We start from the raw sequence: 21,092 nt of genomic DNA, 5'->3' as shown, positions 1-21,092 counted from the left end.
AAAGACAATCTGCTATATAAAATAACAACTGTGCTGTTATCTATAGGTCATCAAATATAAATAAAAACAAGACAGCAAACAAAAATATCCTCATAACATCTGGTTCTGGGACTGTTTGTATCAGAAACTAAATTTTAAAAAAAAATTTTTTTTCTTGTTATTCATCAAAATAACAGTAATTTTGAAGGCTGAGAGGGGTTAAATGATCCATATAGTGTCAGAGGTGATGTAAGCCTAGTTCTTTTACAATATGGTATAAAACTCTTTCTGCTGTGCTATGCTATCTCTTTTACTGAAAAATTTAAGAAAATAAACATCTATTTACAATTTAATTATTGACATTTTAATTTAATATTACAACTTGAAACAAGTGGAACATGTTATATGATTTACAAAGATCAGGTCACAAATCATTTGGTATATTTAGGCTTTTCATAGATAATTTTTAAAATGTCCCTATTAAAAACAAATCTCCCAGTATTACTAGATTTTACGTCACGTTACAAGTTGAGGTGCAGTTTTAGGGTAATAAAGTTACATATTAGTTAGGAAGCTGATTGGTTTACATTGAAAAATTGCAATAGTAATAACTTCAAGTTAACAGATAAAGTGATCAGTTTTTTTTTCTCTTCTCTAGAATATCCACTGTCATAATACAAACACATAATGTGAGATATTAGTTCCTTTCATTAAACGTATTTAACCAATAATATTCTCAGAACTATCTTTATATTTTTATTAGATGAGTCAATTACTCTTAAAATGGGTCACCTAATTAAAATGGATTAATAATATTTCTGATAATCCATGATGCTGTTTTTGAAATTTTATTTTTATTTCCAACTTATCTCCCTCCCTGGATGCCCTCCCTCACTCAATAAAAAGGGAAAAAAATGTGACGTCCATTATGCGTAAGAAGTCATATAAAACATATTTCTATATTAGATACATTGAAGAAAAAAGAAGAAAGATAAAAACATATGCTGCAATTTATAATCAAAGACCTTTAGTTGTCTCTCTCGACATGGATAGCATTTTTCATCAAACCATTACGCCATTAAAGAAATAGTTCCAAGAACAACAAAAATGTTTCAAATGCAAGGCACAGAAACCTAAGTTATTCTTCACATATTCAGGAACTGCTCTCTTAGCCTCAAATAAGTTCTAGGAATGCAACAGTTTTCTATCATTTCCCTTCTGAAACATCACTGCTTGGCCAGGACATCCATTACCCGACAGCTTGATATCACTTTTCTGTTCCAAAACTTCCTCATGGCGTTTTTCATCTCTGTGTTTCTCAGGGTGTAGATCAAAGGGTTCAACATAGGAGTGATGATAGTATAAAAGACAGTTAGAGCTTTATCAATTGGATAGGTACTGACTGGCCTAACATACATGAAAATACAAGGGACAAAGAAGAATACAACAACTGTGATGTGGGAGATGCAAGTAGAAAGGGCTTTTTGTCGGCCTTCAGAACTTTGGGTTTTCAAAGAGTGTAGAATGACGCCATAGGAGATAAGCAATAGTACAAAGATAATTGTGCATATTGCTCCCCCATTGGCAACCACCGAGATGCCAATTATATAGGTGTCTGTACAGGAAAGTTCCAATAAAGGGTACATGTCACAAAGGAAGTGATCAAGGATATTGGGTCCACAGAATGGGAGACTAACAATAAAAAGGAGCTGAATTAATGAATGCATGAAACCTCCAATCCAGGATACCACCAACAGCAGAACACATACATTCCATCTCATAATGACTAAGTAATATAAGGGTTTACAGATGGCTACATAGCGATCATAGGCCATAAAAATGAGGAGGAAAACTTCAGCCCCACCAAATAGGTGTTCCAAGAAGAGCTGCACCATGCAAGCTTGGAAAGAAATGGTTGCCTTTTCATACAGCATGTCTAAGGTCATTTTTGGGACAATGACAGTGGAATAGATAGCATCCATAAAAGACAAGAAGGCAAGAAAGAAGTACATAGGGGACCTCAAGTTCTTACTTCCAATGACAATTATGATAATCAGAATGTTGCCCACCATAGTTAAAATGTAGATAATAAAGAATAGAACAAATAGTATTTTTTGTGTCTCAGGATTCTGGGTAAGCCCTAGCAGGACAAATTCAGTGACATTGATCCCATTTTCCATGCTTTCTTCTTGGTGTGGAAGGGAGTGAGAGTAACAGTGTATTAGATTTGGCACTAGACTTGTAGTTAGGAGAGCCTTGAGATCAGTTCTAACATCTGCCCCTTTTTATGGACCATCTGCTTAATCTTTATGGGCCTCAGTTTCGTCCCCAGAATACTGGTCATAATAGTAAAAACAGAACTTTTGTGGGGGGTTGGGGAAGGGAGAGAAGAAATGATGGATATTCTATTTGCCAATTTTAATCTCACATGAAAAGCTGGTTATTCTTCTGTAGTTTCAGCAGTCAAATATTTGCCTGTAAAGATAATTATGAAACATGAACATTTTATTGGCCACCTTTTTATATCACTTTCATTTCCTAACATACCCTCCTTATACTTGAAAGTATATGAAATAAGCCTTACTCATAGTTTGTCTTCTTTGCAATGAAGGGAATAATGCACATTTTCTCAAATATTTTCTGTGACATATTTGATCACTATAATTACATTATGTTTCAATCATTCTTTCTATATATATATATATATATATATATATTGTTCTCAACTTTGTGGAGATTGTTTTCCATTTTCTACCTATTTGATTCTGCTTTAATTTCAAAATATTCTAATTTTTCTCTAAATTCCAGATATTCATATTTTTAATGAGACAATTTCTGTCATATTTGAGTATTCCCCAGTAAATGAACACCTATATTGTTTTTATTTTTTGTTGCTACAATCAGTACTTTAATGTATCCTTTCCTGTTCAAAGGTCCTTTCACTGGTGTCCTTTGGGGTGACTGCCTGGCAATGAGTTTTCGCATTTCCAATGGCATGAGCATTTTACTTTCTTTTTGGAAACACAACCTTTTAAATTGAGGTATCACAGCTGTTCTAAAATTTCCAAGACACTTCCACTTCAATATCATAATTTGTTCTCACAAAAGAAGAAAAGTTTTTGGTGATTATTCCAGTGGAAAAGAGGCTAAGGCATAGAAATGTCAGACTGATTCAAGGTCCCCTGATCACCCATGTGACAAGATTTATATTTTTAGGTAATTAAGTACTTTCCTTAAGTAAACTGAGGATCTGAGGATCATCCAACTGATCCACCATCACTGAATAGTTAAATTCTAATAGCATCTTGTTTCATCTGATCAAAGGATATTTGTTCCATTGTGATAATAAGGATTTTCTTTCTCCATAATACCCTTCTTAAATTGCAAACAATCCACCAAAAGATATCACTTTAAACCATTATTGACAATTTTCCAAATATGTTTATCGTATCCTAAGATTGAAAGTGTGCCAAATAAAAGCATGTTTTATTTTCTTCTAATTAAAGGTACCTATTATAGAACTGGAAAATTACAATTATGATATAAATGTCTAAAATAATTATTATTGCTATATCATCATCATCATCATCATCATCATCATCATCATCATCATCATCATCATCATATGTTTATCCAATATTTCAATGTGGAGGGAAGAAGTGAAAGAGATAATGTATTTTTTCCTGGCTTTTGAGTTTGTCTGAAGCCATTGTCTTATTAAAAGCCAAAACCAGATGACTAAAACACTCTTCTGAAATCAATAGTATATGCAATTTTCTGAATATTTTCCTAAGCCTGAACTTTATACAATTCTAGTATCTTCACAAAGATGTCACTTCACAATGGATAATACTATAATGTGCCCCATCTATCTTACATCTCACAATAATCAGTTGAATTATCCAATTACTCTGTTTATATCCTTAACTACTTAAAGATATTAAAAACTGGTCATGTGAGACTATTACCATGGGTTTCTGTAAAGAGTTTAATTCTTTAATTTGATAACATGACTTTTTCCCCTTTTTCATTCAGTTTAGGTTAGCATCTTCTTATTTTCTGAAGGCAAAGCATAGTTTGTAATAGAATCAGAAATGTTAATGACTTTTATAAATATATTACCTTTCCATGAAGACAATTGTTCTGATATGTTTTCCTTGATGTTGAAAGACTGAAGCTTAAGGCAATGAAAATGCTATGCACCAACACTGGATGGAAAAGTCCATGATAATTCATTTCAGCTTAAGGGGTCTACAAGGGTATAATTCTCTCCAAAATTCTCCTCTAATTCCCTGACATCAATTTTTTTCCTAACGATTAAACTTCCTTAGATTGTGCAGTTGATTCCATGTGAGTCCTATGGACTTTTTTTCTTGACAAAGGAGGATTTTAACCATATTAAATAAAGACACCATCTCATGTCTGTGAGTCATTTTAACACTGTGTTCTTAAAATTTGTTCCCCTCTAATTAAATCATTTGAGGAATCTGCCTGTAGAACAGGGAAAGTCCACATAGCCCTTCAGTTCAGTGTCTCTGGAGATGTCTCAGAGTTAATAACCTTATCTGTAGAGTCAAGAAAAAAATGAGTTCAAGGGAAAAAAAAAACAGTAGAAATATTTTCAAGAGAGATTATTATTTCCTTACAGAGCTAGGGCTATTAATAGGCTTTATGTGGTTTCTTCAAAGTCGCACCAAATGACAGCTGCAGGCTCAGGATTCTAGTCTCTTGATAGCTAAATTGTTAAACAATTTAGAAAACGTGAAAAATAATGCATCCATCTCAAAAATATGAATACACTAAAATAGCATTTTTCTGAAGGGGTTTATAGAAAGATAGCATATAGAATTACTGATAATACATTTATTTATCTTTAAATTTAATACTACTTGCCACAGGAATGAAATTACATTGTGCTTAATATTTCACATGTATCTTATAAGTCAAAAGTTTTCTAGCACATCAGTCTTAGAGAATGGGGACTAGAGTATATTTGGAAAAGCAGTAAAATATAATTTTATTTTAATTAGTAAATGCAAAGATATATAAGGTTATTTTTTAGTGTTTTATTTTTTATCCAATTACACATAAACATAATTTTTGACATTCATTTTTAAAGTTGAGTTCCAAATTCTTTCTCCCTCCCCACACCCCTCATTGAATAGATGAAAAATTTGATATAGGTCCTACATGTGGAGTGATGTAAAACATATTTCCATACTAGTGATATTATAGAAGACAACATAGATCAAAATGAAACCCTCCCAAAGTAAAGCAGAACAAGTATATTATGATCTGTATTCAGCTCTTGATCCAGGGATGGATAGCTTTTCCGATCATGAGTCCTTCATATTTGTCTTGAATGATTGTATTTCAGAGAATAGCTAAGTCATTCACAATTCATTATCTTACAACATTACTTTTACTGTGTATAATATTCTCCTGGTTCTACTCATTTCACTTTGTATCAGTTCACATGAATCTTTCCATATTCTTTTTTGTGTGAGAGGTTCTAGCTCATCATTTCTTACAATAAAATAGTATTCCATAACAAACATATACCACAACTTGTTCAGTCATTCCCCATTTGATGGACTTCCCTTCAATTTTCAAATCTTTGCTATAAGAAAAGAGTTGCTATAAATATATTGCACCTATAGGTAATTTTTTATTTCATTTGGGGTTCAAATGTTGTACTGCTATTGCTAGGTCAAAGTTTTGGGGGCTTTTTTGAGAAAAGTTATTTATTTCTAACACATTTCTAGAAATTTTATTTTTGACTGAACTAAGATTTCGAAGTGGAGGCTCTCAGGGAAGACAGACAATGTCTCTTAGTGATCTGTTCTTGTAGTTTTTCTTTATCCTGCTTCATTCTCTTGGCCAAAAGCTTAGTATATTCTACTGCTTCTTCCTTCTTCTGCTGGGTACATTGCTTCTTCAAAGCAATACATCTATGTTTGTGCTGCAAAACATGGGGAGTCACCAGACACTGAATTTGAGGAGCCTTGGTCCTGGTTTTCTTACCTTCCTTGTTGAGGGGCTTCCTCACAAAATACTACTGAACACCATCTTCTTTGGATGAGTTGAAAAGTCTGTGGATTCTGATAGCTCTTTTGGGCCCTAGGTGATGAGGCACAGTTGTATCTTTCAGTCCAGGTATATCTTTTTCACCTTTCTTCACGATAACCAGGTTGAGAACACTCAAGTGTGCATCCCCAATCCAGCCCCTAACAGATTTATGTTTTCTTCCTCCAGTTCTTCACAAGAACAGCCCTTACTGAGCAGCAGTCAGACACATCTATGAGTCAAAACACCCTGCTTCATGGGAAAGCCCTGTTTAACACTTCCACCACTGCTTTGGACCACATATCACTTCCATTTATCACCCAAAGCATAAGCAGAAACTTCAGTGGCCATCCATTTTTCATAAAGGAGTTTCTGAGACCCAGTGAATGGGAAAGCGAAGTTGAGCTTCATCTTTACCACCCACTTCAGACCTGCCATGAGAAAGAGCTAGGTCAAAGTTTATGCATGATTTGATGGGCCTTTTGACATAGTTCCAAATTTTTCTACATAATGGTTGAATCAGTTCATAACTCCACCAGCAGTACATCAGTGTAGCAACTTTCTCAGATCTCCTCCAACATTTTTCATTATCCTTTTCTATCCTATTGGACAATCAAATAGATATAAAGTAGTACCTTAGAAGTGTTTTGATTTGCATGTTTCTAATCAATAGTGATTATGGAGAGTTTTGATTACTTCATTACTTCATCTGAAAGATGAGTGTTCATATTTTTTGATCATTTATCAATTGGAAATGGTTCTTATCTTTACAAATTTGACTCATTTCTCTATATTTGAGAGATGAGGCCTTTACAGAGAAACCTGATTCATTTTTTTAACAGTTATGATGGCTAAATGTATTTCCTTCCATCCTATTTTCCCCCTGTTCATTCTGTTGTCTCATTCCCCTTCCCCTGACCCTCCTCTAAAGCTTTTCTTTTCTTTCTGACTACCACCTCTCCTTATCCACCTTCTCTTCTATGAAAACTTTCCCCATCTCTTATCCCTTTCCACTCCTACTTTCCTGTAGGATATGATAGATTTCTATGTCTAACTCAGTGAGTATATTATTTATTACCTCTTTGAGCCATTCCTGATCAGAGTAAGGATGAAGTTCTCCCCCCAACCTCCCACATCTTTGCCTACACTATTAAAGCTCCTTCTTTCCTTTTCTATGTGAAATAATTTGGCCTATTCCATCTTCCCCTTTCTTTTCCTCCCAGTGCTTTTCACTTTCTCACTCCTCAAGATTTTTTTTAGATATCATAACATATTCAACTCATTTCTGAAATCACTTTCTATATATAAACTTCTAAATGTCCTAATAATGAGGAAGTTCTTATATTACAAGGACCATCTTCCCATGGAGGAATGAAAAAATTTAACCTTATTAATTCTTTATATTTTCTTTATATTTTCTTTATCTTTTGTGAGTGGAGCAGAGCAGAGCCCAGCATGTGCCACACCAGGACCAACCAGACCAGGAGAAGGGTGGAACAGGTGTAACACCCTGAATCAGTGAGCTGTGGCAGTTACCATACTTCTCAACCCACAGATGCCAAAGACCACAGAGGGGGGAAAAGCTTCTGGGACAGAGTGAAAGGATTTCACAGTCAGGCACTGCCTGGGGGTGATGGAGGTGGTGCAGCTCTGAGGATGCTTCCAGAGCTACAGCTGCAGTTGCTTGCAGCCCCAAGCCCACCTAGTGGAAAAAATTAAGCAGTGGATTAGAGCAGGAGTGCAAAGCCTACTTTGCCTTTCCTGGATCTGGGCCACAATCCCAGTTGGCAATTATTGGGGGAGAAGGAGCACTGCTGTGGCAGAGATTTCCATGCAGAAATAGCTCTGAAAAGATCAGTGCAGCCCCTCAAGCTTTGGACAAAGTACTCTCTACTCTACAAGCAATCGTACCCTGACAAAAAACTAAAGGGTCAAGTAGTTGGTTTGGAACATGAACAGGCAGCAAAAAATGGTCTCAGATTCAGACTCAGACTTTGGAATCTTTTTTGGTGACAAAGAAGACCAAAACATACAACCAGAAGAAGTCAACAAAATCAAAGAGCCTACACGAAAGGCCTCCAAGAAAAATACGAATTGATCTCAGGCCATGGAAGAGCTCAAAAAGGATTTGGAAAAGCAAGTAAGAGAAGTAGAGGAAAAATTGGGAAGAGAAATGAGAATTATGCCAGAAAACGAAGAAAAACACGTCATCAACTTGGTAAAGGAGACCAAAAAAATAGTGAAGAAAATAACACCTTAAAGAATAGACTAACTCAAATGGCAAAAGAGCTCCAAGAAACCAATAAGGAGAAGAATGCCTTGAAAGGCAGAATTAGCCTGAATGAAAAAGGAGGTCCAAAAGAGCTCTGAAGAAAATACTGCCTTAAAATTAGATTGGAGCAAGTGGAAGCTACTGACTTTATGAGAAATCAAGATAATATAAAACAGAACCAAAGGAATGAAAAACATGGAAGATAATGTGAAATATCTCATTGGAAAAACCACTGACCTAGAGAATAGATCCAGGAGAGATAATTTAAAAGTTATTGGACTACCTGAAAGCCATGATCAAAAAAGGAGCCTAGATATCATCTTTCAAGAAATTATCAAGAAAACGTCCCTGATATCCTAGAGCCAGAAGGTAAGATAGAAGTTGAAAGAATCCACCAATTGCCTCCTGAAAAAGATCCCAAAAAGAGAACTCCTAGGAGTATTGTTGCCATATTCCAGAGCTCCCAGATCAAGGAGAAAACACTGCCAGCAGCCAGAAAGAAACAATTTGAGTAATGTACAAACACAATCAGGATAATCCAAGATCTAGTAGCTTCAACCTCAAGGGATAGAAGGGCTTGGAATATGATATTCCAGAGGTCAATGGAGCTAAGATTAAAAACAAGAATCACCTACCCAGCAAAACTGAGTATCATGCTCCAAAGCAAAATATGGATTTTCAATAAAATAGAGGAATTTCAAGCTTTCTTAGTGAAAAGACCAGAGCTGAATAGAAAATTTGACTTTCAAACACAAGAATCAAAAAATCATGAAAAGATAAACAAAAAAGAGAAATCATAAGGGACTTACTAAATTTGAACTGTGTGAAGATGATGTGTGTAATTCATGAGACATCAGTATTAGGGTAGCTGAAGGGAGTATACATACATACATATATATATAGAAAGAGGGCACAGGGTGAGTTGAATATGAAGGGGTGATATCTAAAAAAATATCGGATAAAGGGATGATAGAGGAATATATTGAGAGAAGGAGAAAGGGAGAGATAGAATGGGGTAAATTATCCCACATAAAAGTGGGAAGATAAAGAGTTCATCAGAAGGGAAGAGATGGCAGGTGAAGGGAATGAGTGAATCTTACTCTCATCGGATTTGACTTGAGAAGGGAATAGTATACACACTCAATTGAGTATCTTACCCCACAGGAAAGAAGGAGGAAGGGGATAAAAAAGGGGGGATGATAGAAGGGAATGCAGATAGGGGGAGGAGGTAATCAAAAACAAACACAAAGGACAAATGGGTTCTTTTCCCATTTGTATGATCTCTTTGGGATATAGCCCTAGAAGTGGTATTGCTGGGTCAAAGGGTATGAACATTTTTATAGCCCTTTGGGCATAGTTCCAAATTGCTCTCCAGAATGGCTGGATCAGTTCACAACTACACCAGCAATGTAACAATGTTCCAATTTTCCCATATCCTATCCAGCATTTATCATTTTCCTGTTTTGTCATGTCTGCCAATCTGACAAGAGAGATGAGGTACCTAATTGTTGTTTTGATTTTTCTAATCAATGTTTGCATTTTTTGCAATGTTTGATTGTTTGCATTTTTCTAATCAATAGTGCTTTAGAGCATTTCATTCATATACCTATAGATATCTTTAATTTTTTCCTCTGAAAACACCTAGTTCATATCCTTTGACCATTTCTCCATTGGTGAATGACTTGTATTCCTATAAATACGTATCAGTTCCCTGTATATTTTAGAAGTGAGGCCTTTATCATAGCCACTGGTTATAAAGATATTCTCCCATTTTTCTGCTTGCTTCCTAATCTTTGTTGAATTGGCATTTTTGTTAAAAAATCTTTTCAATTTAATATTAAAAACTATCCATTTAGCATTTTTTAACATTCTCTATCTCTTGTTGCTCATGAATTCTTTCATTTCCCATAATTCTGATAAGTGAACTCTTCCTTGATCTCCCAAATTGCTTATAATATCAGCCTTTATTCCTGAATCATTAACTACATTTTGACTTTATTTTTGTTTGTGTGGTAACATATTGGTCTATGGCCAGTTTCTGCCCTACCATTTTCCAAATTTCCCAGCAGTTTTTAAGAAATAGTGAATTCTTATCCCATATGCTGTATTCTTTGTGTTTGTCAAAGAGTAGATTGTCATAGTCATTGACTACTGCATCTTGTGTACCTAAGCTGTTGCAAAGATCCACCACTCTGTTTCTTAGCCAGTACCAAGTAGACTTGATGACTACTGCTTTATAGTACAGGTTTAATATCTGGTATGGCTAATCTACCTTCCCTAGCATTTATTTTCATTAATTCCCTTCATATTCTAGACTTCTTTTTCTTTCAGATGTTTTTTTATTATTTTATCCAGCTCTGAATAAGTAAATTAATTTAGGAAAATTTTTCATTTTTATTATATTAGCTCAGCCTAACCATGAGCAACTGATGTTTTTTTCCATTTATTTAGATATGACTCTATTTGTATGAAAATGGTTTCATAATTGTGTTCATATAGGCCCTGGGTTTGTATTGGCAGGTAGAGTCCCAAGTATTTTTAGGGGTCTACAGTAACTTTAAATGGAATTTCTCTTCCTATCTCTTGCAGTTGGGCTTTGCTAATAATGTATAGGAATGCCAAGGATTTATGTGGGTTTATATTATATCCTGCAACCTTGCTAAATTGTTTATTGTTTCAAGTAGTTTTTTACCTTATTGTCTAGGATTCTCTAAATAAATCATCATATCATCTGCAAAAAGTGACAATTTAGTTTCTTCTTTGCCTATTCTAATTCCTTCAATTTCTTTTTCTTCTCTTATTGCTACACATAATATTTCTAATACTAAATTGAATAATAGCGGTGATAATGGACATTCTTCTTTCAACCCTGGTCTTACTGGGAAGGCATCTAGCTTTTCCCCATTACATATAATGCTTGTTGATGGTTTAGGTACATGATATTTATAATTTTAAGGAAGACTCCGTTTATTTTTACGCTTTCTAGTGTTTTTAATAGGAATGGGTCTTGTATTTTGTCAAAGGTTTTTTCTGCATCTATTGAGATGATCATATGGTTTCTGCTAGTTTTGTTGTTGATATGGTCGATTATGCTAATTGTTTTCCTAATATTGAACCAGCCTTGCATTCCTGGAATAAATCCTACCTGGCCATAATGTATTATTCTCATGATAAGTTGATGCCATCTTTTTGCTAATTTTTTAAAATATTTGCATCAATATTCATTAGGGAAATTGGTCTACAATTTTCTTTCTCTATATTGACTCTTCCTGTTTTGGTATTAGTACCATATTTGTGTCATAAAAATGTTGACGTTGATAAATGTAACCTCAAAATAAACAAGAAAGAAGTTAAGAAGGTGAATAGAATTTTATAAAAGGCAGATATGAGAGACTTCTGGAGAAAATTGAATGGGGATAAAAAGGAATATAGTTATTTCTCAGTGGTATATGGCACATACTCAAACATTGACCGTGTACTAGGGCATAAAAACCTCACAATCCAATGCAGAAAGGCAGAAATATTCCATGCATGCTTTTCAGATCATGATGCAATAAAAATTATATCTAACAAAGGACCATGGAAAAATAAACTGAAAATTAATTGGAAACTAAGTGATCTAATCCTAAAGAATGAATGGGACAAAGAATAAATCATAGAAACAATTAATAACTTCATTCAAGATAATGACAGTAATCCCAAATCTTATGGGATTCAGCAAAAGCAGTTTTTAGGGGAAGTTTTATATCTCTAAATGCTTATGTGAATAAAATAGATAAAAAAGAAAACCAATGAATTAGGCATGCAACTGAAAAACCTAGAAGAATAACAAATTAAAAATCCCCAATTATATACCAAATTAAATATACTGAAAATCAAAGGAGAGAAATCAAAAACAAATTGGAACTAATAAATAAATCTTAAAGCTGGTCTTATGAAAAAAAACGATAAAGTTGATAAACACTTGCTCAATTTCATTAAAAAAAGGAAAGAAGGAAACCAAATTACCACTATCAAAAAGAAAAGGGTGAATTCACCTCCAAGTAAGAGGAAATTACAACAACAATTAGGAATTATCTTGCCCAATTGTATGCCCATAAATTTGATAACCTCAGGGAAATGGATGGAGATTGCAAAAACATAAATTGCCTAGGTTAACAGAAGAGGAAGTAAATTACGCAAATAATCCAATGTTCAGAAAAATAAATTGAGCAAGCCATCAATGAATTCCCTAGGAAAAAATCTCCAGGACCAGATGATTTTACATGCGAATTCTATCAAACATTTAAAGAACAATTAATTCCCACACTTTATAGACTATTGGGAAAATAGGCAAAGAAGGAGTCCTACCAAATTTTCTTTATGAAACAAATATGGTACTAATACCTAAACCAGGAAGAGTAAAAACAGAGAAAGAAAATTATAGACCAATTTCCCTAATGAATATTGATGAAAAAATTTAAATAAAATGTTAGCAAAAAGATTACAGCAACTTATTAGGAGAATAATACACTACAACCAGGTAAGATTTATTCCAGGAATGCAAGGCTGGTTCAACATTAGGAAAACTATCAGTGTAATTGACCATATGAAAAACAAAACTAGCAGAAACCATATGATTATCTTAATAGATGCAGAAAAAGCTTTTGACTAAATACAACACTCATTCCTATTAAAAACACTAGAAACCATGGACTTCCTTAAAATTATAAATGGCATCTACCTAAAACCATCAAGAAGCATTATATGTAATGGGGAAAAGCTAGATGCCTTCCCAATAAGCTCTGGGGGGTAACAAGGATATCCATTATCACCATTATTATTCAATTTCGTACTAGAAAGGTTAGCTTTAGCATTAAGACAAGAAAAAGAAATTGAAGGAATTAGAATAGACAAAGAAGAAATGAAACTATCACTTTTTGCAGATGAGTATTTGACCATCTCTCATTCTCTATGCAAGGGGTATCCTGGACTCTAGTAGTGTTTTGTGCCTCAGTCCACGATATTGTCTCATTTTCTCTCCACTCCTTTCCCCTGCCACCATGGCAAGGACAAAGCAAGCAGTCAGGTTTGACCTAGGCTGAGTTGAAATGCACTCTTGGACTATTTGGCCTCCTGTTTCTCCTATCCACATTAAGGGAAAATTCTCATTTGAGTCAGTAGACTCTTGAGCAACAATTTGTTCTCCTACTGTCCGAGATTCCCCATCTTGCCGTGAAATAGGAGTACCCCATTTCTTTCACTTAATCTCAGTCTTTCATATGCTAGCCAGTAGGCCAATAACACTATCCAGCTTTCCCTAGATAGTGATTCCCCTGACTGAATTCTAACCCTTTGTAAACATCTTTCCTAATACCTAGGATCTCCTCTCTGTAGCCTTGGTTCCCAGTTTTCAGAGTCCAGCTCTTTTAGCCCATTCCTTTGCTAGGGAGGAATAAAATAGATCCTCCCACCCTGGGATATTCATCTCTTCCTCTGAAGTTCTTTGGCTTCTAAATAGAGATCTTATACCTAGCAATCCCATCCTCATCGCCAGATATATCATTAAGTCAGAATTCACGATTTCAAAGAAAATCATCAATATGCCTGAATGATCCAGAATTACAGGATATAAGGAATTCTCTAAGTAGAAGGCAGAGGAGTTAAAGCATTTATTCAAGCTCCACAGTAGCAGACCCACGGACCAGTGTCCCCAGTTCGATATCCTGGCAAGAATCTTCCAAAACCAATATGCCCATCTCACAATAGTGACCAAGAGGTTACAGAAAAATATTATGGCAGCAAGCCAAGCCATACTGGTGCTTCCCTCCCCAGTTCTAGGGCCCACCAGTAAGAAGATTACCCACTGGCCTCAAGCACTTGCTGAGCACTCTCTGGTCTGCACAAGGGTCAGTCCAGTTTCAGTAGTGCCTGCTGCAGCCTCTTCCACTGCAGCAGCCATCACCACTACTTCCAATGCTACCGCTGCCCCTGCCGCAGCTTCCACCACTGCCACAACTTCTGCTTCTGCTGCCACTGCTTCTGCTGCTGCCGCTTCTCCTTCTCCAGCTTCCACTACATCTCAATATCCAAGCTGTGTTCTCTTCTTTTATATAGTCGCCAGACATCATCCCATTGACTAAAACGTCGTCTGAGAGACCAGAACTCAGGTGCCTACCATTGGCTCCAGTCTTAGCCACTCCCCCAGGACTCTGAGAGCCTCCCCCCCCCATGCTTATTCAAATGGGTGGGAAAATCTTCTCATTTACTGATTGCCTTTACACCTGGCTATAAGTAAACACTCTATAAATGTTAGTTATTATTATTGTAATTATCACCACCACAACCATCCTCATCTTATAAAGTCTCAACTCTATTTCTACATTGTTTACAAAAGGGAACACTATATCAAAGAATGATAATTCCAGCTCTTGGGGTATCCAGTCTTAATAGTCAATGAAAATCATGTAAGGGCATTATGGAAACAGGGAAGCACATCAGAGTAGACTTAAAAAAATGTGAATCTATGAAATAAACATTAAGAAATATTCTGGTGGTCTGAAATATATAACAGAAATTGACAAATACAAAGGGTACAAATTAAGATCTCAGCATTTTAGAAGAAGTATATAACTTTCATTCATTAAATAGAATAAAAATTTCTAATAGATATTTACACCTCAAAAACTCCAAATGTCTCACCAAAATAGAACAACTTCCTTAGCATGGAATATGGAAAAGGGGATCAAAACTTTGTGGAAATGGGACAACTGAAATAAAATTTCCTGTTGTCCTTATTGGTTTTAGAATTAAACTGAAGATGATTTATTAATGTTATTATTGAGATGGGCTTACATTCATGAATATTGTTATCTGACTCTAAAAAGAATTTTACATAAAATTACAGCTATGCTGTAATTTATAGGTCATAAAATATAAATAAAAAACAAGGAAAGGAAACAAACAAAAATACCCTCATAACATCTTGTTCTGTGACTGTTTCTATTAGAAACTAATTTTTAAAAAAAAATTAGAAATTTTTAAAAAATTCATCAAAATAAAAATAATTTTAAAAGCTGAGAGGGGTTAAATAATCCATGTGGTGTCACAGGTGATTTAAGCCTAGTTCTTTTACACTACAGAATCAAAACTCTATCCACTATATCATGCTATCTCTCTTATTGAAAAATATAAGAAAATAAACACCTATTTACAGTTTAATTATTGATATTACAATTTAATATTACAGTTTGAAACAATTAGAACACGTTATTTGATATACAAAGGTCAGGTCACACATCTTTTTTCATTTTTAAACTTTACATAATTTTTTTTTAAAACAATCTCCTTATTAAAACAAATATTACTTTATTATTAGATTTTACATCACATTCAAGACTTGAGGTGCAGTTTTAAGAAGATACCATTAAATATTCCATGGGAAGCTGATTGATTTGCACCGAAAACCTGGAGTGGTAATAACTTCAAGTTGACTGAGAAATTGATAGTTTGTTTTTTTTTTTTCTCTTCTATGCCATATCCACGGCATCACAACAAATGTGGTGTGTGATGACACATCATATGACATTAATTCTATTACTAAATATGTTTGACCAATATTATTCTCAGAATTATCTTTGCATCTTTGTTAAAGAGTCAATTTTTCCTAAAAGTTTCACCTAATGAAAATTAATTAATATTTTTCAGATGATGCAGGAGGCTCTTTTCAAGATTTTGTTTTTGCTCTAAATTGTCTCCTTCCATGCATGCCCTCCCCCACCCATTGAAAATGCAAGAAACTTGACCTCCATTATGCGTATGAAGTCACATAAAACAGAGAAGACAAGAAAATAAAGAGAAAAAATATGCTTAAATATGCAATAAAAGACCATTAGTTGTATATTCGGACATGGACAGCATTTTTTCATCAAACCATTATGCCATTAAAGAAATACTTCCAACAACAACAAAAATGTGGTTTCAAACACTAATGATATAAAGCTTATTTTTTCTTCTCATATTCAGGATCTGCTCTCTTAGCCTCAAATAAGTTCTAGGAATACTATAATTTTCTATCATTTCCCTTGCAAAACATCACTGCTTGGCCAGGATATCCATTGCCTTCCAGCTAGACATCACTTTTCTGTTCCAAAGTTTCCTCATGGCTTTTTTCATCTCTGTGTTTCTCAGGGTGTAGATCAAAGGGTTCAACATAGGAGTGATGATGGTATAAAAGACAGCTACAGCTTTATCAATAGGGAAGGTACACACAGGCCTAACATACATGAAAATACAAGGGACAAAGAAGAATACAACAACTGTGATGTGGGAGATGCAAGTAGAAAGGGCTTTTTGTCGACCTTCTGAACTTTGAGATTTCAAAGTGCGTAGAATGACCCCATAGGAGATAAGCAGTAGTACAAAGATAATTGCGCATATTGCTCCCCCATTTGCAACCACTGAGGTGCCAATTATATAGGTGTCTGCACAGGAAAGTTCTAATAAAGGGTACATGTCACAAATGAAGTGATCAATGATATTGGGTCCACAGAATGGGAGTCTAACAATACAAAGGAGCTGAACTAATGAATGCATGAAACCTCCAATCCAGGATACCACCAACAGCAGAAAACATACACGCCATCGCATAATGACTAAGTAATATAAGGGTTTACAGATGGCTACATAGCGATCATAGGCCATAGAAACGAGGAGGAAAACTTCAGCCCCACCAAATAGGTGTTCCAAGAAGAGCTGCACCATGCAAGCTTGGAAAGAAATGGTTGCCTTTTCATACAGCATGTCTAGGATCATTTTAGGGACAGTGACAGTGGAATAGATAGCATCCATAAAAGACAAGAAGGCAAGAAAGAAGTACATAGGGGAATTCAAGTTCCTACTTCCAATGATGGTTATGAGAATCAGAATGTTGCCCACCATAGTTAAAATGTAGATAATTAAGAATACAGCAAATAGTGTTTTTTGTACCTCAGGATTCTTAGTGAGCCCCAGGAGGACAAACTCGGTGATGTTGTTCCTGATTTCCATGTGTGTGGGGAGTTTGGGGGTAGGGTGTATCAATACCTGTGTTGGGGATGAGGGGAAGGCAGAGCAATTGGATATAGCTCCAGACTTGTAATTAGGAGATACTTGAGTTAAGTTCTCATATCTGGCCCTTTTGATGAACAACCTGCTTAATGTTTATGGGTATCAATTTGTTCTTCACTATACTGGTCATAATACTGGAAAATTACCTGTTCCACAGAGTTTTTACATGGGCTGGGGGAGAATGTATGTTCTATTCTCAAATATTAATCTCACATAAAATTTGGTTATTCTTCTGTAATGGCAGCAGTCAGATCTTTACCTGTAAAGATAATAATGAAACATAAACATTTTATTGATTCCAATTTTATTTCATGTTCATTTCCCAATATATTTTTCCCTATATCAAACATTATATAACTATGCCTTACCTATAGTTTCTATTCTTTGTAATAAAGGGAAGAGGGCATACTTTCTTAAGTATTTCCTGTGGTAAGTTTGATTATATTATATTCAGGGTTTTTGTTAAATTGTTCTTCCTGTTTATATTGTCATCAATGTGGAGATTGTTTTTCATATTGTGTTCACTTTACTCTGTTTCAATTCATTAAAAAAATCTTTTACTATTTTTCTAAATTCCACATATTCATGTTTTCTAATAGCATAGATGTAGCCTGTCATATTTAAATATTTCCCAATAAATGAATATCTATTTTTCTTGTTTTTTTGCCAGCACAAAACACTTTAATGAATATTGTTGCTGTATAAATTATCATTTACTGGATTTTTACTCTTGGGTTTATACATAGCAATGAGTTTCCCCATTCTCATTAGCATGAGCATTTTAGTTACTTTTTGGAAACACAACCTTTTAAACTGACACATCAGTGCTCTTCTAAAATTTCCAAGACACTTCCACTTCAAGAACTTAATTTTTTCTCATAAAAGAATAATATAATTGGCTGTGATTTCAGTGGAAAAGGGACAAAAGCACAGAAATGTAAAACCACATTCAAGGTTCTCTGAACACCTACATAAAAGGAATTGTGTTTTTTTAAGTCATTAGAAACTTTCCTATGAAATGAGGATCATTTGTATGACCTGTATCACTAAAGAGTTTAAATGCTAGTGACATCTTTTTTTTCATTCAATTGAGATCTTTTATGTTGTTATAATAAAAATTATTTTATCTTTAATAAACTTATTAAAATACAATTGGTCCTTTCAAAGATATAATTTTAAACTATTATTGATCCTTTCCCAAATATAACTTTAACTAACCTTGAGTGTACTGAATATAAGTGCATTTTTTAATTAAAGGAAACAATATAAAACTACCACCTTGTAAGAACATTATAATTGTCATAAAATTATTATATTTATTGTTCTTATTATTGTTGTCTTATGTTAACCAGATATTTCAATAGAGAGGGAAGTAACAAAAGAGATGAGGCTCTTTTGTGCTTTACAATTTCTTGGAAACTATTATCTTTTATTAATAGCCAAAACCATATTGCTAAAGCACTATTATGAAATCAATAGCGTATGCCATTTTCTGAGTATTTTGCTAGACTTGATCTTTATAATATTCTAATTTCTTTACAAAGATGTCTCTTCACAAAAGACAATTCTACAAAATGCTCCATATACTTTGAATCTTAAAATAATCAGCTGAATCATCTAATTTCTTTATTTATAACCAGAACTACTTAAAGAGATTCAAAATTGGTCATGTGAGAAGATCACAAGGGCTTCGTGGTGGTGGTTTATTCCTTGGTTTTAATAACATGAATCCCATTTCTCACTGAATCAAGGCACAAATATTAATTCAACTTAGGTTAGCATTTACTTTGTAATTTTAAGGCAAAGCATAGTTTGGAATATAATAAGAAATATGAGTGACTGTTATAATATATTACCTCTCCATGGAGTCAACTAGTCCAAGTCCTGGATTCTGATATGCTTTCCTTGTTGGTGAAATGAAACTGCTTAGAACAATGAAAATATTACCACCAATCACCGTGTTGTGATCACAGAGACAAAAAAGTCCATGATAATACATTTCAGTTTTTTCTTAAAAAAGTCTACACAGGTTTAATTATTTCCAGATTTCTCCTCTAATTCCCATATATCAATATTTTTTCCCAAACACAATTTCTTAGATGCGAGTCAATGGACTTAGTGATAAACCATACATTTTTGTAAATGAAAGATCATTTTATCCATATTCAATAAAAATACCATCCCATGTCTGTGAGTCATTCAAATACTGTGTTCTTAAAGCTCTTTCTCCTTTAATTAAATCCTTTGAGCTACCCAGAGAAAAGGGAGAGTCCACTTAGTCCTTCAGTTCTGTGTCTCTGGAGGTGTTCCAATGAATAGACTATTTTAATAGTAGAGTCAAGAAAAAAAAAAGAATGTATGCAAAGGAGAAAACAGTAGAGACATTTTCAAGAGGAATTACTATTTCATTACTGAGCTAGGGCTATTAAGAGGCTTTAAGTGGTTTATTCATAGTTGTGTATACCTACATATATACATATATGTACGTATATGTGTATATATGTATATGTGAGTATGTATAGGTATATAGGTTTATGTGTATGTGTTTATACACCTACAAAAGGGAGAAAGAGCAGAATAATAATTTGAGCATGCAACCAAAAAAAAAAAAAGAACTAGAAAAAGAATGAATTAAAACCTCCCAGTTAAATATCAGAATGTAAATCCTGAAAAACAATGGCGGGATGAATAAAATTGAAAGTGAAAAAGAAATTGAACTAATATGTAAAATTAGCTGCTGGTTTTAAGAGGCTTAGGTGGCACAGTGAATAGAGTGCTAGGTATGGTATCCGGACAACCTGAGTTCAAATCCAGCTTCAAACATTAAATAGCTGTGTTACCCTGGGAGAGTCATTTAACATCCGTTTGCGTCAGTTTCCTCAACTGTAAAATGGGGACCCTGGAGAAAGAAATGAAAAAACACTTCAGTATCTTTGCCAAGAAAACCCCACTAAAATGTTTTCATATATAGTCAAACATGACTAAAAACAGCTTAACAATAAGAAAAACATATTGTGGTCCTTTGATAAACCAATAAAATAGTGAAAACTTTGGTTTATTTAATTAAAAAGAAATCAGAAAACCAAATTACCAGTATCAAAAATGATAAAGTAAATGTTTAGCAACTGAAGATGAAATTAAAGTGGAGCTATTTTGCTCAATTATATATCAGTGAAACTAATAATCTAAGTGAGCTTGATAAAAATTTACATGCTAATGAAATTAACAGTTGAGGAAATAGAATACAAAAATAAACCTATCTTAGAAAAAAATGAGCAAGCTATCAATAAACTCCTTAAGAAAAAAAAATCTCCATAATCAGATGGATTTACATTTGAATTCTGTGAAACACTTAAGGAGCAAGTGTTCCCAATATTATATAAGCTAGTTGAAAATAATAGTTAAAGAAATAATCCTTCCAAATTATTTTTATGACAAAAAAATGAGAAAACAAAACCAGAGAAAGAATACCGTGGACCTATTTTTGATGAATATTGATGTGAAACTATATAGAGAGTATGAGTAAGAAGATTATAGCCATCTCTTTCAAAGATCTTTGTGATTGGGTTGGATTTATATCTGAAATCCATTGCTGGTTAAATATGTATGTATGTATATATGTATGTATGTCTTGTGCATGTATATACTTGCACATGTATATGCATATTTTTTATCTGTATATACATAT

General features: G+C 34.1%; 2 protein-coding genes and 1 pseudogene across 3 annotated transcripts; all 3 read right to left on the bottom strand.

Annotated features, from left to right (window-relative positions):
• Window positions 1–1,205: 1,205 nt before the first annotated feature.
• On the bottom strand, window positions 1,206–8,097 carry LOC118853407 (olfactory receptor 4A47-like). Its single transcript, XM_036763463.1, has 2 exons — window positions 8,082–8,097; window positions 1,206–2,164 (listed from the first exon to the last, which is right to left on the bottom strand). Exon 2 carries the CDS (start codon window positions 2,157–2,159, stop codon window positions 1,206–1,208), a length of 954 nt encoding a protein of 317 aa, XP_036619358.1. The 5' UTR covers window positions 2,160–2,164; window positions 8,082–8,097.
• On the bottom strand, window positions 5,750–14,424 carry LOC118854995 (annotated as a pseudogene).
• A 1,966-nt stretch (window positions 14,425–16,390) lies between these two features.
• LOC118853414 (olfactory receptor 4A47-like) lies at window positions 16,391–18,488 on the bottom strand. Of its 2 annotated transcripts, XM_036763492.1 has the most exons (2): window positions 18,475–18,488; window positions 16,391–17,333 (listed from the first exon to the last, which is right to left on the bottom strand). In XM_036763492.1, exons 1-2 carry the CDS (start codon window positions 18,486–18,488, stop codon window positions 16,391–16,393), a joined length of 957 nt encoding a protein of 318 aa, XP_036619387.1. The 2 variants fall into 2 exon arrangements, with proteins under 2 accessions (XP_036619387.1, XP_036619388.1); XM_036763493.1 differs by lacking the exon at window positions 18,475–18,488 and having other exon boundaries at window positions 16,391–17,350.
• Between the last annotated feature and the right edge of the window lie 2,604 nt (window positions 18,489–21,092).

Source organism: Trichosurus vulpecula, chromosome 6, assembly GCF_011100635.1.
Source record: "Trichosurus vulpecula isolate mTriVul1 chromosome 6, mTriVul1.pri, whole genome shotgun sequence".
In the NCBI taxonomy this organism is placed as follows: Eukaryota; Metazoa; Chordata; class Mammalia; order Diprotodontia; family Phalangeridae; genus Trichosurus; species Trichosurus vulpecula.
This window is presented reverse-complemented; position numbering and strand designations above follow the sequence as displayed.